This window comes from Callospermophilus lateralis, chromosome 5 (assembly GCF_048772815.1).
Source record: "Callospermophilus lateralis isolate mCalLat2 chromosome 5, mCalLat2.hap1, whole genome shotgun sequence".
In the NCBI taxonomy this organism is placed as follows: Eukaryota; Metazoa; Chordata; class Mammalia; order Rodentia; family Sciuridae; genus Callospermophilus; species Callospermophilus lateralis.
In genome coordinates, this window is record NC_135309.1 from 123,946,699 (window position 1) to 123,963,652 (window position 16,954).

Sequence of the window (16,954 nt, forward strand, 5' to 3'; positions counted from 1 at the left end):
AAGTTTTTATGAAGTCAGAGAATACTCTGCTATATTCCTGGCAACTAGGAAAGTGCCTGGTACATAGTAGACAATAAGTATTTGAGGAATAAGTGAATGAATAAGTAAAAGTAAACAATGCTTTTAGCAATGAGCAAAAGCTATAAAACAGAGAATAAAGGGAAAGAGGTACAGATGTCATGCTAGCCCCGAAATAGGGAGATGGCTGACAGTCTTTGCTTTTCTATTCTGTTTGTAGAAGAAAGCTACAAAACCCCCCAGGGGTTTAGATAAATGACCCAGGGGAGCTCTTTTTGGAAGCAGTGGATTGGAGTTCTAGATATAAAATCTAGCCCTCAGCTTTAAAGGCAACTAACTGTAAGAGGGGACTTATATCCAAGTTAAGTCAGCTGGAAATAAAGTTTTATTCAACACTCAGAGTTTAAAAAAAGACATAAAAACCATCCCCTGAAATAAAATTACAGATTCTTTATCACTGGGATGCTAAGTCAGAAAAACTCCCTCCAAGGTTTACTTCTGCCTAATTCTGTTTTGTTGTTATTGTTGTTGTTGGTCTGCAGATTGAAGCCAGGAGCACTTTACCACTGAGCTACATGCCCAGTCCTTTTCATTTTTTATTTTGAGACAGGGCCTCACTAAGTTGCTAAGGTGGGCCTTGAACTTGTGGTCTTCCTGCCTCAGCCCAGAGGGTTGCTGGGATTCTAAACATGTGCCACAGTGCTTGACTATTTTTTTTTTTTTTTTGGTGATTCTATAAATTACAGTTGAGCTCTCTCTATATATGTATATTGAATGTACAAATATTTTAGTGAACCAATTCAATAAAAATCTTAGAGATATTGTTTTAAATAAGCAACAACTGTGAATAAAAGGTAACCACTTATACATGCATATTCATTATTTAAATAGGGTGTCTTTTAATTCTTGAATCCTGGTTGAGTTTTTGTTTTAAAGAGGTACCTAATGGAACACTCAATTTTCTCTTTGACCTTAATCAGAACTATAGAGGCTTCACTGTTTTAATCACCATCCACTCACTTGCCCAGTGCATAAGTCAGACTCACAGTCCCTCCCCGGTTTCTCCTAACATTAACACTGAGCCTTCCTTTTTGTCTATTTCCTAACTATCCTTAGAATCTAATCCCTTTTCTCCATCCTCCTTACCCTTCATCATCTCTTGCCTGAATTGCTGTATCTAACTGGGCTTCCACCTTGCCCTCCAAAACAGTTTTCCTCAAGACAGAGTAATCTTTTAAACAAAAGACTTATCATCTCTCTCCTTTTGTCAGGCTTCTTGAATAGATTCAAATAAAGTCAAAATATTTAACATGGCCTATAAGGGCACTGCCTGACTTTGCTGCTGAATCAGTATAGCATCATGAGCGAGGCTAACTTTGAATGCCAATTTTATTTTCTAGCTGTGTGACCTTGAGCAAAATACCTCTTTATGACTCAGTTTTCTCATCTATAAATGGGGATAATAGTAGATGCTATCTCCTGGAGCTGTTGTGAAGACTGAATCAATTACACAAATAGCATAACACAGAACCTGGCACATAAATTTTATATAATAATGATTATATTATTATACAGTATTAGCTATTATCTCTCTAATTCTTTGCTTCTCCTTGACTCTGTTCTAGTCATTCTGTATCAGATAGGCCCTATATGGAATTTCCCAGGAATTTGCTCCCAGGACCTCCCACACCCTGCTACTTTACCTGGAATACTCTGGCCTAAATACTCCTCTCTTCTTCCCATCTTCCTTCTTCCACCACCACTTGCTTTGGGAAGCTTTTCCAGGCCAGACAAGTTGCTCCTACTATAGGTTTCTCTGGCACTCAGGAAGGACTGCTAGATGTCAATTAGACTTGAATGTCAGGAAATGAAAAAATAATCTCTCAGTAAATGCATGTCTCATGCAATTTCTGAATTTCAGATAAACAATGAATAGTTTTTTTTCCTATAAATATGTAGCATGCAATATTTAGGACATACTTATGCTAAAAAAATATTTCTTATTTATCTGGCTTTCAAATAAGCACATATGTTGTTTTCTCAATCAACCCTAAACCCAGGAGATCCTATGTTATCACTATTATCTCCCTTCAATAATTTAAATCAGTGTCTTGTTGTTTTCCCCACAGAGTGTCATCTCTGCAAGGGCAGGGCCTACACAATATTGCTCACTGCTTTAGGAACAGCATCTGGCATAGTGGGCATTCCACAAATTCTGAGCTAAAACTCAGGCAATAGCAAGGTAATAAGAGCCTCACATCCATAAGTGATCAAATGATAGTACTACTTTTCAAAATGTCTCAATGTGGTAACATTGTTGTCTCCACAAGGACAGTTTTAAGTGACCCCATTATTTTACATTTCAAAAGGACTTTGAGTTTTTACACCTATTTCACTCAACCCTCAAAGAAATTAATAATATCTACATATAACAGAGGAGGATGTGGAGACTTGGTAATGTCTTGTCCAATATGGCCAATATATGGAGCAATAGTTTGGATCCTGGGAGTTGACCCATGCTCTTTTCACTGCCACATTGGTAGTCTGGGCTGAAAGGAAAAATCAGAACTCCTGAATTTGTTCTCTTCACCCAGAAAGCTTTTCCAAGAAGAACTCTGATATCTGACTCCTCTCTACAAATTCACTAGCCCCTCCCATAATGTTCCCCAACAATAGAGAGGAGACAGGCCAGGCACCTTGCATTTTGAAAACTTCTCCTAGATGAGTCTTAGCTAATTTCCCAAGGTACAGACACTATTTATTTGAATTGAGAGAATAAAGAGCTGTCTTAGAGTTACAGGGAAATAGGATTAACAGAGGCCAGAACTTGAAATTTCTTCATTTTCTTTCACTTGCATCTCTAGGAGACTCCACTCACCCTCTCACTAAAATTTCTAGTGACAGAAATTTGCATTTTGATTACACACATGTATCAGTTTTCTTCTAGAACGAGGTTGGGATGGCTGAACCTGTTGGTAGTGTGGCATCTAGTAACTATGCTTCCTGGAGCACTTCTGGAAAGTTCAGGCTTAGTGTATTTGGACTTTATGCTCTAGGATGCTCATAAGATGGGTTAGATGTTACCTAAGGGCCCATTCTCCTAAAGGATTAGACCCTCAGGAAGATTCACTCAGGCCAAAGAAGGACTCCAGCTTCTACCAGGACTGGAGTCTGTGGACTAAACCAGTGAAGCGCCCTTCAGTGCTTGGTCCAGTCCAGCCCCTTCCCTTCTGTTTGGGCGCCTCCCCAACATTCCATCTGTATTTCTCTGAGCTCTCTTCACGAAGGAGCAGGGAATAACCAAGGAAGGACTGGGCTTCTCAGGGCAGAGAGTTAGAAGCTAATGACTTAAAACAGAACAGCCCCTTGTGAGCGCTTTGATAAAACTAGAACTGCCACCCCACTGCAACGTTATGTTCTTCAACAGCTGCAGCTTCTAGACTTATTTGGCTTGGGGCGAAAAGTGCGGGAGAAAGTACTATTTAGAAAGCTGCAGACTTTTTTCTTCTTCTTTAAGCCAGGGAATAAACCCAAGGGCGCTTACCCCCCAACCACACCCCCAGCCCCCCTCCCCTTTTTTTGGTACTGGGGATTGAATTCACAGGCACTAGATCACTGAGCCACGTCCCCAGCCCTATTTTGTATTTCGTTTAGAGACAGGGTCTACTGAGTTGCTTAGCGCCTGGCGTTTGCTGAGGCTGGCTTTGAACTCATGATCCTCCAGCCCCAGCCTCCCCAGCTGCTGGGATTACAGGCTTGTGCCACTCCTGGCTCCCAGACCTTTTTATTCTTTATTTTAAGACAGGGTCTTACTAAATTGCTCAGAGCCTTGCTAAATGGCTTCGCACCTGCGATCCTCCTGCTCAGCCCCGCCAAACTGCTGGGATTACAGGCGTGAGCCACCACGCCCGGCTGCAGCCATGCTTTTTGATGTATCTTTGGACAGTTTTATGTTTTGTTGGATCATGAATGACTGCCTGTGGGGCTAGCTTCTACATACACAGCATCACAGAGCAGCACTGCCAAGGCTTCGCTCCCCAGACCCGCAGAAGGAAGGTAGTGACTGAAACAAAATATATATGCATATGAATTCACTTTACTTGTATGGGTCTCTGGAAAAAACAAATAAACAAACAAAAAAGCTGCTGACAAAATTCTAGCCCCACCTTCATTTGGAGCTCAGAAACAGACCTTAATTTACAAAATCACCGACCAGAGTTAAAGCCAGCATGAAGGGGCTGGCAAGTATCTAGACCATCTGCTTTGGACAGGCAGATAATCCCTGGAGAATCTTTTCTCCCCGTGCAGCTGGGCCCGTGGCTCACCTGGCTGGGCAGCCTCTCCTACTCCGATCGGCTCCGCGCGCGCAGCTACCGCCACTACCCGAGCTCCGGTTGCCCAGGTAACTCGGAACGCGCGCGAGCCGGCGGCAGAAGGCGGGTGCGCGGCGTGGGTAGCGCCTGCTCAGCTCGGTTGAACGCGGAGGCGACGCGCAGCTAGAACTCCGAGGGGAGTGGCTCTTCAGCCGCGGCTCCTGTGCCGCTCTGGGCTTAGCCAGTGAGGGGCCAGGGGGTGTGGTCCAGGGAAGGGGCAGGTGGACTACTTAGGACCGCACCAGCCACCGGACTCCGCCTCCCCACGCGTATCTGTCCTGCGTACGTTTGCAGCCCGCCGCAGCCCGGGCGTTAGGGTAGTAGAGCGGCCACCTGGCTACGTCATGGTGACCCCCTGCCCCACCAGCCCCTCTGCCGGAGCTGGGAGGCTAGACAACAACCAGAATTTTCGAGCCCCGGTGAAGAAGAGCAGGCGCCCGCGCCTCCGGAGGAAAGAGCCGCTTCAGCCCCGGAATCCCTGCACGCCCCGAGGAGACTCCGGAGTTTGCGACCTTTTTGAGTCTCCCAGCTCCGGTTCGGACCTTGCAGACAGCCCCGCCGAGTCGGTGGCGCGAGACTGTAGCCCCCTGCCGGGTCCTGCCCGGCCGCTGGAGCCGCTAGATCTACAAACCTTCCGGGACTACGGCCAGAGCTGCTACGCTTTCCGTAAGGCTCAGGAGAGCCGCTTCCATCCGCGGGAGTCTCTGGCGAGGCAGCCACAAGTGAGGCGCTGGCAGAGCCAGTCCCCCGCCGCTGCTCTTGCTCTCCCAGGCTCTCTCCCAGGCTCTCTCCTTTTCTGCTTTTACCTTTCGCGGCGCCCAGGCAGAGCAGCGCGTCTCAGTCCCTGCCCCCAGGCAGAGCAAGAGAGGCCTTCCAGGGCCAGGTCACGGTCCTCAATTTACAGTGGGAGAAAAGTAGATGGCTTAAGTGACCTGCCGCAAGTCTTCAAACTAGTGGGGCAGTGAAGAGTGCAAAGGAGTTAGTTTCTGGGTTGAGCCCGAACTCCTACAGACCTCGGGCAATTTATTTAACAATCCCAAATTCTTTTCGTCGTCTGCAAAATGGATTACTCATCCATCCCTACCTTCCATCAAATTGCTGAGAGGATTACTCGAAGCAATGAGTATGCCGAGCTGGTACAGCGCCGGGCACGAATCCAAACTTTTCGGTTTTCAGCAGGCCAGCCCTCTTTCCGCAACGGCACTGCCCTCCTGTTTCTCAGTTTCTAGAGCACTTAGCTTTTTCCTCTTCTCGCTTTCTTTGGGGAAAGCTCCCTGGGCCGACCTGACCCTTCCTTTCTGGAGTTCCCCGCCCCCACTTCCCCCCAGTTTAGCTCTAGGCTCAGCCTCCTCGCCTTCCTCCTCCCTCTCGGCAGGTGACTGCGGAATCCCGTTGTAAACTGCTCAGCTGGCTGATCCCTGTGCACCGCCAATTCGGCCTCTCGTTCGAGTCATTGTGCCTGACAGTGAACACTTTGGACCGCTTCCTCACCACCACACCAGTGGCTGCAGACTGCTTCCAGCTGCTCGGGGTCACCTCTCTGCTTATCGCTTGCAAACAGGTATCTTGACGAGGCATGGGGCTTCGGGTGCAGCCAAACTCCCTTCCATTCTCTGGCCACCCGGTTCTCCAGAGCGCAAGGTTCAGTGTGTTGATTTCTTTTGCCAGAGGCTTGCGAATCTATAGATTCCAAGCCTTAACTTCATAATCCTCCTATAAACCAAGAATCCTTTCACTCAGCCCCCCAAGAAGTAAGTCGTAGTTAATCCCCAAAAGTTTTGTGGCACCTCTGTTCTAGTCGGGTCGGGGAGCAGGCTCAAAAATTCCCAAACCTGATTTTTAGTCAAACAGTAGAGAAGCTACTTTGGAAGTACATACTAGGTGGAGTGGTGGAAAGATTAAGCCAGGATATCTCTCTGGAAGGGATGATGGGGAGACACAGTTTTCTCCTGGGTTTCAGACTGGTAAAGCCTCAGCCCTGGAAGCAGAGAGGCAGGGGATGAATGCACACTGTGTTGCAGGTGGAGGTGCACCCACCGCGCGTGAAACAGCTTCTGGCCCTGTGCTGCGGAGTCTTCTCCCGGCAGCAGCTCTGCAATCTCGAATGCATCGTGCTGCACAAGCTGCACTTCAGCCTGGGTGCCCCCACCATCAGCTTCTTCCTGGAGCATTTCACTCACACCCGCGTGGAGGCCGGACAGGCTGAAGTCTCGGAAGCCCTGGAAGCACAAGCCCTGGCGCGGGGGGTGGCTGAGCTAAGCCTGGCTGATTATGCCTTCACTGGCTATGCTCCCTCCCTGCTGGCCATCTGCTGCCTGGCGTTGGCAGATCGCATGCTGGGGCTGCCACACCCGGTGGACTTGCGCCTGGGCGAACACTCAGAGGCGGCGCTGCAGGACTGCCTGGGAAAGCTGCAGCTGCTGGTGGCCATAAACAGTACCTCTCTGACTCACATGCTGCCCCTCCAGATTTGCAAGAAGTGCAACCTGTTCCCAAGCTTGAAATAAAGCAGACCCTTGGGCTTTATTCCCTGGCCCCGGAGGCTGGACCAATATCTTGCATTGCTTCTGAAGAGTGCAGTATTGGGGGCGGGGGAATGAATATTCAGGACTCCTGCTTGACACCCTGTGGGTTGTACATCTTGCACCTCAGCATAGCAGAATCTAGTAATTCATTGTGCACTAAACAAATGAGGGAGCTGTCTTTCCCCCTTTCCCCAGTAAAGAGGTTGGGTTTTTTTTGTTGTTGTTTTTTAATCTGAATGCTGCTATTGCCCTGTCTGTCCTGGGGAAGGAAGGTGAAGTCAGCCTCAGAATGGGGCAGGGATGCTCTCCTCCCACTGATTCACTTTGTAGTTAGCATCTCTGTGAAACCCATCTGGCAAGGTTTGGAATGCCACTGTTCCAATGATAAGACCAATCAGGGTCACTTGTCTGCTTGAATTCTGTGACTCTTGTGTTAGGAGCATGAGGACTATGCAACCCAGGGTTACAAAGGGTGCGCTGGGGTGTGAGACAGAGTAGAACCCACAAAAGTCTGTGATGTGCAGAGGGGCCATAGGCTGCACTTGCTAGTGAATGTGATGGCAGAGGTGGGAAACCAGGTAGGCACACTAGCAGAGGGCAAAACACAAGAAATATTTCAGTATAGAATCCTACATCTACCAACAATGTTGAAAAGGAAGGCTTTGCAGGCTGTTGGGGCTATTGAGCCCATTTCCTTGTAGCCACCTCATTAATGCTGCTACATGTGAGCTCAAGGTAATGACTGGATTATAGTAGTGAAGGCTATATAGAGTGCTTGTGATTTACCAGGCACTGTTTATCATTAGCTATTTTGATCATCTAACGGTTGTTTCAAGCAGTCTACTATCCCAGTTTTCAGAGGATTACACTGATACACAGAAAGGACTTGAAGGCTGGTGATCTGAGTCCAGAGTACCACCCTTAGCCACACTGCTAAGATTCTCCAATTTATAGGTTTCTAACCATTCTCAACAAAATCTGTTCCCAAAATAGGTGCTACACAGTTATTTACTCAGGGTTCTCCATTCATTAGGGATTATAAAGACTCTATCTATAGAGTCAGCATAGGGCTGGGGGTATAGCTCAGTTGGTAAACTGCTTGCCTCACATGCACAAGGCCTTGGATTCAGTCCCCAGTGCCACAAAAGCAAAACTATACAGTCAGCATGGTCCTTACTTCCAGTCATAAGGATTCATGTTATAGATAGGAAAACTGGGCTGGGAATTGAGATAGAAACCTGCTTGGTTTCTGTGGTGCTACAGTTGTCACATCATTATTCTCCCTGTCAAGAATCTACTGTAGGCCCTTAGCTTCTTCACCTCTTTGAACTCTATAATTGAAACCAGGGTTGTTGTAGAGTTTCTTTGAGATTAATTTAAATGTGAGGCAGTATCAAGTAGTGAGTCAACAAGGCTCTGGAGTCAATTTGATGGTTGACCTTATGCAGGTATATGCCCACATCCCATCTATAAAAATGGGTATAACGGTAGCATCTGTTTGAAAGTGTTGAAGTACGACTGTAATGAGAAACTCTATATAAGCACAGGTAGCAAATAGTGTCTTCAAAAAGCAAAGACTAACCTACACAATTAGGAGAAGGATCCTGCAGGGGCAAAAAAACACTTGGGACAAAGAAATAGAGGGTAATGTTAATGGGGGATGTGAACATATGGTTCACTGAATTGTTTTTGCCTTTTAAAAATGTCTGTATGGTTGAAAAAAACTTATAATAAAAAGTTTTGGAGGGGAAACCCCAGGCATGTATACTGTATTTAAAATAAAACAAAATGTATGACAAATAAAAAGCAAACAAACTCAAAGCAAACTAAAGCTTCTTTGTACTTCTCTCCACATAGAGAGTACTCTAGAGCCTGGGGTCCTTTAGACCTCTGTTGTCCTGATAAGTTGACATGTATCCAGGAACATTTCCTCCTTGGTACCAGGAGAAGGAAATGGTGATTCCCCCATCTGTGGAAAAGCTATTTTATGATGGTGAAAAAAAGAGGAGGAGAATGACCAAAATGCCTAGCCCAAGTCCAAAGTATCTGAAGCATTCAGCCTGGCTGCAAGGAGGTGACTTTGGAAGTTGTCTTTACCAGCAATGACTCTCTCATTCAGCCATATCCTCTAAAATTCCATCCGTGTCTCTTTGGGTGCTAAGTTCTCCAGGAAGTTGGTGATTAGTTCTACAATCATCCAGACTAGGAGTCCTATATTTCCAGTTCCTATTGCCACAGATACTCTTACAATATAATGTTTATATTTTCTATCCCAACTTGGAACTCATTGATGAAGATTTGAAAAGTGGGCCTGTCCAGGAAAATCTATGATCATCTCCATGTGTAAAGATCATCCCAAAACTCAAGCACACCCTTACTCATTTTACAGACCAGAAGATGGGTAAAGAAAGGGGTGGAGATAGACTCAGGAATGGGAGGACTCAGTGGACAGAGAGCCAGGAACAAGATGTAGGAAGCTGGAAGTGTGACTGAAAAGGCACGAAATTCATCCACATGGAACACCAGTCATTTTACATAAATAATCCCATTCATCTTCACTTCAGTTCTATTGAGGGCAGAGCTACCTATTTTCCTAAAGATCTGGGCTCACAGATCTGGTGGACTCTAGTCCAGATCCTTGTGCACTTGATCTGAAGTCCAAGCTCCTCCCTACCTGCAGTACCAAACCAGCTCTAGCTGGCTGATTTGGCTTCACCTCTACTCAGTTCCTGAATCTATAGATGTGCTCAGAGGGTGTCCAAGTCTCTTCCGGTCTATCACTGGTTTTCCTCCACCACTCCTACGGTATTTTATTTCTTCATCCAGACAATGAGTGCAAATAAAAGAGGATCGTGACATTTTTAAGGAGGATCTTTCACTTCCACTACCAGGTATAATTTGAAAATAAGGTGCAATTTCAAATGATTGTTTTAATTGGATGGTTCTGAGTGCCCCTGAGAGAGCCCCCCCGCCTCAACTAAGGATGTTTCTGAGAGATACCCCTTTCCTGGGAGATAAACTCCTGCTTGGGATGGAGAGCTAAGAATGCGCCACAGCAGGAGAGCCTAGTTGTAGAGACAGTAGGCTAAACGCTGGGATGCGCAGCTGAAGCCATCAGGGGAGGCGGGACCGGGTTTCAGGAGTTTGGGATTGTCCACTGGTAAATTTTCAGAAGCTGGAGGAGGATTTATGGATGTCACTTTTCTTGATCGATCCTTTATTTATTTTAAAGATTGTACTCGGGTGCCACTATCTAGGAAGGTGCGTGGCTAGTGTTGCGGGGTGGGGCTCTTGCATTAGTTCAGGAGTCTACATAAAAGTCAACTGAGTCAAGACCCTGAATGCTGCTCAGATTTGGGGGAAGGGGTTCTGTAAACTGGGATTATTATAAGGAATCCCTTCCAGAATGCTACATCCCCACTAAATCCTGCCAGACTGAACAAAATGCTGAAGTCAGGCTTTGGCAATTGTCAGTTCACGTTTATTCGTGCTTTGTGACTGGGGTGCAAAGAAAAGGAAATATGAGTCTTTTAACTCTTCCATCCCCGCTGTCCGTAAGTTGGAAGGCAATAACCAATGCTGGGGATCGGTCGCTTCTAGTTCAGTTCTTTCGCTCTCTGCGTCTGGCGCGGCCAGGAGGCGGTGGCGCCAACGCTGGCGGAAAGGGCGCTCGTGGGCCTGGGCCCCGCGCTCGCTTCTCCCGGGGGAAGCCCGGTTGCCAGGTTGGGTTAACGCCTCCGCCCGCGCGCAGATTGCCGGAGACTAAAGGCGCCACCTCTGGCGCTCAGGCGCGAGCCACCCCTCCCGTGCAACCATCCTCCCTTTCCTCTCCGCCCTCTCTCTCTTCTCCTCCCGGGCCACGCGACTTCCCCGACCTCGAACTAACTTCTGAGCCTACAGGCGCAGGTAGCGCAGGGACCGTAGGGGTGTGGGTCGCCATTCCAGCGATACACACAGGATGCAAGTGTGCGGGAGCAGCGCGGCGGGACGCCGGGTCTTCGATAGCATCTGCCCTAACAGGATGCTGGAGCTGCCAGGCCCGCCTCTCCGCAAACCCATGAAGCCAGAGAGGAAGGTGGGGCTGCTGGTGGGGGCCCGGAGGGGTCTGCGAACTCCCTGTCCCGAAGGCTGACCGGTATTCACTATTCTGTGCTCGGTTAGTTCGCCCCTCCGCGGAAGTTCTTTTCGGGATGCGGCGGCGGCAGCCCGGTGTCTGTATACGAGGACCCCCCGGACGTGGAGCCCGCTGCCCTGCCAGGTGAGCCCCGAGGCACGTGCGCGACCCTACATTTTCCCCTTGGGGAAACTTCCCGGTGTCTCCGACGTCCTGGTGGGGGTCCCAGCGGCGAATCTGGTCAAGAGGCTTAGGGTCCGCCTGGTGTGTGTCTCTCGGTCTCCCTGCGCAGCCCTTACCACCATAGACTTGCAAGACCTCGCCGACTGCTCCTCTCTACTCGGGTCCGACGCGCCGCCTAGTGGTGACCCGGCTGCCTCTCAGGTACCTCCCCTTGAAGAGCGTTGCTGCCTCTGAAAATACAAACCTCATTCCTAAGTGGGGGTTTATTTCCGCAAAGGTTTGTCGCAGGCACCCACCACAGTCATGTTCAACTGGTGAAGGGAAGAGGCATGCGGAAACCTGAGCCTCCCAGATCCAAGTGTCCTATTCCCTCTTAGTATGTTGTGAAGGCTGCTGTTTCCAGAGCTGTTTTAGCCAAGTTTTACAGTGGAATTCACTCCTGCCCTTCCTCTCCCCATTTATTCCCTGGAGCTGTGACAAGGCAGGGAGGAGATGGAACACTGAGGGACCGAGTGGGTGAATCTGGGCAAAGTTGCCCTGGGCATCAGCATACAGGATACTTGTCCTGTTTTTCTCCCAACACCCTCTTCCCAGCCATTCACTAACCATTTTCATTCTGTGGGTATTGAAGGAGAGTGGAAATCGATGGATAACTTCTCGATCAACACTGGAAAAGAGGAAGAGTTTATATTTGAGGGGAAGCGAGAAGAAGGACAAAGGACTGCCGAAGAAATCTGACAGAACAGATTCCTGTCTGTAGAGATGGTCCTTCAGCAGTTAGGCACTTTTTAAAAAGTCCTTTTATCCTCTGCCCCCTCCCAAAAAAGTTCTGATCACTTGCCACCATGTGGCAAAGAGGCAGGGGCTGACACTCCCAGACACTGGAGCCTTTCAGCACTGGTCTAGAAGGCCAGAAGATTGGCTCATAGATGGACAGGTGATTTTATCCAGATGCTACCCACAGAAGAGTGACAACTCCTGCTTTCTGTCAGCAGGTGCTGGGGTCACAAGGTCGTTGTCTCAGTACAGTACTCTCCAGAAGACACGCACACCTCTCAGAACTGGGAGTGGTGGTGAAACAAAGTTTCTCAGTCCTCCTCTAAGAGCTTTTTAGAACTTTGGGAAAGAGCTCAGGAGGACTCAGGGTAGGTGGCCCTAAGAGCAGAGATTGTTAAGGCAGAAGGTGGGAGTGTGTGGTTCCCTGCAACTGCAGAGGCCATTTAATTTTTTTTTTTAACGATCTGGATGTGCAAATAAGCAAAGACATCTTTCAGTTGGCCCAGAGCCTAAGTCACTCCCTTACTCCAACATGTTTATTTTGCAAGCAACAAAATCAAGTGGCCTCCTGATGAATTCTCACTTAGGTCTACTGAATTTAAATTTGACAATATGTTGTGTGTCAGCATTTTTTTTTTTTCTTGTTGTAGTTGTAGAAATGTCGGAGTTATTTCATTGGGAAAGTGGGATTCAAATCTTCAAGGCCAGGGATCACACCACATGGACTAGAAAGTCCAGGATTTCTGTGGGAAAGAGCTGGTATAGGGAAATAACTCCCTAACAAACACCTGACCAGTGCACCCTTAGGTTACATTTGCTAGCTGCTGTCCCATAGGGGAAGGCAGACAAAGAAAGGGAGTGCTTTAGAATTGTTTTAGGTCTAGAATTGACCAAACCCTGGGATATTGTAGGAGAAAGCACTTCCTGAGCCACATTTCCTGAGTTGGCCTCCAATCTATTCATGGTAAGGGCTTTTCTCAAATACCTGCAGAGAGAGAGAGAGACCTTTCAATCTGTGAAGACTGTCATATTTCATTACTTCCACCATGGCGGAGTTCCTGCATCAGGGTTTGTCTGGGTCCCTCAGTCCTTCCTTTCTCAGATCCTTTCCTCTTATGGCCTCAGTGCTCAAATGGTACTGAGGCCTCCAGACTTTGATTTGACTTTTTCTTCTCTGAGAGAAACTGATACTTTGAAGTTTGGATCAGAGTAAATTCCTCTTCCCCCAAATATATGACTAGTAGAGAAGTGCTTTGGGGAGAGCAGTATGATTGACACACATGAATCAGTAGCAGAATCAGAGAAGATATTTCTGATGGGCGTATTGAATGTGTCCCCCTTCCATCATGGCTCTAGAGACTCCCTTCCCCTTCCTGGTGTTATCTTTAGTGTAAGCTGGGCCTTCCTTCAACCGCCCCCCCCCCCAAAGACAGGTAATGAGTTATATAGGAAAGATGACTGAAATAGGCACTAGCATTGCAAGAGTGGGAGGACTTTGGGTAACTCCACTTCTCCAGCTTCATATTCTCCTTCAGTGAAAGGGGAAGCACTTCCTGAGCCTACCTGCCTCCCACATTGGTGTGAGGATTAACTGGGAGACTATATAGAAAATAAAATTTTGTCAACTTGAATTATCCACAAGTTAAGGGAATAAGAAGGTTCCCGGGCATCCAGCCTTTAAGTTTTCTTCCCCTTCACTTACCTAGACACCTGGCTGGAGGCCAGAAAAGCATTCATACAGTTCAGGAAGTTGGAGGTGCATCCTGGGAGCAGGGAGTGGGGAGTCAACTCCAACTTTGTAATAAACTGAAATAAACTGAAAAGATCAATAGAGGCAACACATGTTGCTGAACAGAAGCATTTTTATAGCATCCCTGGCTCCTCCAATCATAGATCATCTTTCACCCTCCTTTTTGGTTAGCTGTGACTGAGCTTTCTGAGAAGCACAGTTTCCAGTTACCACATTGAAGGACTCTGCAAGCTGTTGGGTCTCCGAGGAAAGACCCGGCTACATGCCATGCTCTCTACTGTTAGAGCCGTGGCCTCTTGGTTGGTTGGGGGTAAGTTGGAGTTAGGGTTGACAAGTGCACACAGAACAGCGCACAGAGGCAGCTGGTTGTCTGCAATATTGTCCAGCTGTCTAAAGCCCGGCGCCGCAGACCTCCCGCAGTCTGCGGAGAAAGATTCTTCAGGGAATAGTTTTGGCGCCTTGTGAAGATCCGTGGCTCCAATCTAGCTGACCGGGTCCGCACTCTACGCCTCTGGTTCTCCACCAGCGCAGTGCAAGGCTGCTGGGTTCCTTGTCTCGGGTGGGGCTTGGTTTTCAGGTATGAGACTCTCCGCTGTGAAAGGGAGTGTGTGCAGATCGTCCCCCACCTCCCACGTGGTGCAACCTGGGGATTGTTCTGGACCCTCCAGATTCAACGATGATCGTTTTACACCCCCGGGTTTATTTTAGAGCCACTCCTTGGAAACGGAAGTGGACTTCAGTCTTCAGAATTTCAGAGACACAGTGGATGATCTCATCGCAGGCAAGTGCAGTCTCTTAGTCATTAAATAACAGCCGGGATGTCTCCCATCTCCAAATGAGACTAGTTAAGATTTTGTGGTCCCCAAGGTGGTGAACTCAGCTGCCAGTCAATGATTGGCCATCACCTCACAAAAGGGTCTTGGGCTTATATATTTAGGATATTCCCTCTCTCCAATGGAGAAATCGGATAGCTGAATTTATAGCTGGTTTGTCGGGGTGGGTTCTGGAAGAGGGGTCCTTGCGCTCTGATGTGGTCTGGGAGAGCTTGAGTGACAATAGTGTGCAGAGGAGGGAAGGCCTTGTGTAACTTCCAAGTCCTCGCAGGGTTGCCTGTATACCCTCGGGTTATCTCAACAGGTATATATATGGAGCGCCTGCTGTATATGTCCAAAATATCAGGAATGAGGGGTGCTTTCCTTAATAAAGAAAAAATCTCCATATAAAGCATACATCTGGCGTGGCATTTTGACCCTGTAGCTAGCTGGGGATGAATCAGAAGCAACATATCCAGCTTTCGCCTTTTCCCAGACTCATCTACTTTGATGTCGCCTACCCTGGCCGTCAGTGACTTCCCCTTCTCTCCTTGCGATGTATCACCTCTCGGGTCCTACCTCTCCCAGCGGTTCGAGTCCCGGGCCCTGCAGTCAGCACCACTACACCCTCCAGAGCTGCCGCCGCCAGAACAGTACTGGAAGGAGGTGGCCGACCAGAACCAGAGAGCACTGGGGAACGCTCTCGTTGAAAATAACCAAGTAGGGACACTGAACTAGTGACCAGGAATCCTAGGGCCGGTACTGGAGTAAGGCAGAAGTGGGGTTGAAAGGACTGGGACGTTCCCCTGTACATGTGTGGACAGGTTAGTGGTTCACATAGCTGCTATTGCTGCAGTGGTCCCACCCCACTTTCCAACTTCACTAAGTGGGATTAATTCCACTTTACTGAATATTTTATTTATTGAAGGCTTTCTTTTGTGCCTGGCACCGTGCTTATTAAATTATTCTTCTCATTTATTAAGTACTGAGCTAAAACATACTTACCAACTTCGTTTTACTAATAATTAAAACAGGATGTTTGAAGTTTAGAGGCAGAAGCTAGATCTGCCTGTTGCCCAACCAGGTACTAGTCACTACCACGGCCATACTGAAGATACATTTTAATCCAACTACCGTGGTGGGGAAAAGTCAAATAAATTGATGATTCTCAGAAGTGTAAATGCCCTTGGGTGCTCAATTCCTGGTGAGACGTCAGGATCTGGGTTTAATTCACGCAGATGAGACCAAGCACGGTGGCCAAGTCCCTGAACGTTTGGATCTCCTCCTGTAGCTGCACGAGACGCTAACTCAGAAACAGGAGGAGATCGCCTCGCTTAAGGAACGGAACGTGCAGCTGAAAGAACTCGCCAGCCGGACCAGGCACCTGGCCTCGGTGCTGGATGTAAGTAGGGAGCAAGCGTGTGGGATATTGCGGGGCATTGGAAGCTGTTTCATTGCACACCCACTCTGCTCCCTGTGTGGGAACCCAGTGGGGTTCAGGAGAGTAGGGACATAGTGCAGTGGTACTACACCCGGGTTTCCTTTTGCGCTCCCGGCTTGGGGCGATTCCCGCTGGCCCCAGGGTGGCGCTCTTCCCCATCTTTCATAGAAGCTGATGATCACGCAGTCCCGAGATTGCGGGGCCACCGCCGAGCCCTTCCTATTCAAAACGACTGCAAAAAGGAGCTTGGAGGAGATGTTCAGCGCTGCGGGTCAGGATTGCGCGGAAGTAGACGCCATACTGAAAGAGATTTCTCAGCGTTGTGATGAAGCCCTACAGAATCGCGATGCCAAGAGGCCCCGCCTGCAAACCGAGCCCAAGAACACTGACTGCTGGCCCAGAAATCTGCACGGAGCGTTCCGAGGACTGCGCACGGACGGCTGTCGCAGCGCATTGAACCCGAACCAAAGCGAGCTGGAGGAGGGCGGCTCTTTCAGCACTCCCATCCGCAGCCACAGTACTATCCGCACGCTCGCCTTCCCCCAGGGCAATGCCTTCACCATCCGAACAGTCAGTGGGGGCTACAAATTCCGCTGGGTACCCAGTTGAGCTGGGATGTGGTCCCATCAAACACTGCCCTGGAACACAAGTGAAGCGCCTGCAGATTGAGTAGGAGTAACTGGAACCATTTCCCAAATCTGGCTTTTCAAAACTCACTCTGCAGGCGAATGCCACCCTGAAATTTATTTTTTTCAGGAACAAAAACGTCTTGATTTTAATGCACTGTGAAGTTTTAATGCACAGCTGTGAAGCATTGTATAGCCTTTCTCCTTTTCACTGCGTGTATCTATACATATACGCATGTGTGTGTACACACACATCACAGTCTATTTTAAAAATATTTATTTCTAGCATCTTTGAACTATGTAGAGCAAGAAGGGATTTAGAAACCAATTGGTTG

At 48.1% G+C, this 16,954-nt stretch overlaps 2 protein-coding genes across 2 annotated transcripts; both read left to right on the top strand.

Moving 5' to 3' along the window:
- Positions 1–4,735: 4,735 nt before the first annotated feature.
- Ccno (cyclin O) lies at positions 4,736–6,898 on the top strand. The gene is made up of 3 exons (XM_076856134.2): positions 4,736–5,113; positions 5,767–5,952; positions 6,413–6,898. The coding sequence occupies exons 1-3, from the start codon at positions 4,736–4,738 to the stop codon at positions 6,896–6,898; spliced, it is 1,050 nt and encodes a 349-aa protein (XP_076712249.1).
- Positions 6,899–10,874: 3,976 nt separating this feature from the next.
- On the top strand, positions 10,875–16,602 carry Mcidas (multiciliate differentiation and DNA synthesis associated cell cycle protein). The gene is made up of 7 exons (XM_076856136.2): positions 10,875–10,991; positions 11,078–11,174; positions 11,323–11,414; positions 14,449–14,521; positions 15,049–15,272; positions 15,844–15,954; positions 16,162–16,602. The coding sequence occupies exons 1-7, from the start codon at positions 10,875–10,877 to the stop codon at positions 16,600–16,602; spliced, it is 1,155 nt and encodes a 384-aa protein (XP_076712251.2).
- The last annotated feature ends 352 nt before the right edge of the window (positions 16,603–16,954 follow it).

Excerpts from the sequence above, each read along its gene's own strand:
- Ccno (XM_076856134.2), top strand. The coding sequence starts at position 4,736 with ATGGTGACCCCCTGCCCCACCAGCCCCTCTGCCGGAGCTGGGAGGCTA. Across the intron at positions 5,114-5,766 it reads CTCTGGCGAGGCAGCCACAA|GTGACTGCGGAATCCCGTTG; the intron begins GTGAGGCGCTGG and ends CCCTCTCGGCAG. Across the intron at positions 5,953-6,412 it reads TGCTTATCGCTTGCAAACAG|GTGGAGGTGCACCCACCGCG; the intron begins GTATCTTGACGA and ends ACTGTGTTGCAG.
- Mcidas (XM_076856136.2), top strand. The coding sequence starts at position 10,875 with ATGCAAGTGTGCGGGAGCAGCGCGGCGGGACGCCGGGTCTTCGATAGC. Across the intron at positions 11,175-11,322 it reads GGAGCCCGCTGCCCTGCCAG|CCCTTACCACCATAGACTTG; the intron begins GTGAGCCCCGAG and ends CTCCCTGCGCAG. Across the intron at positions 15,273-15,843 it reads CTCTCGTTGAAAATAACCAA|CTGCACGAGACGCTAACTCA; the intron begins GTAGGGACACTG and ends CTCCTCCTGTAG.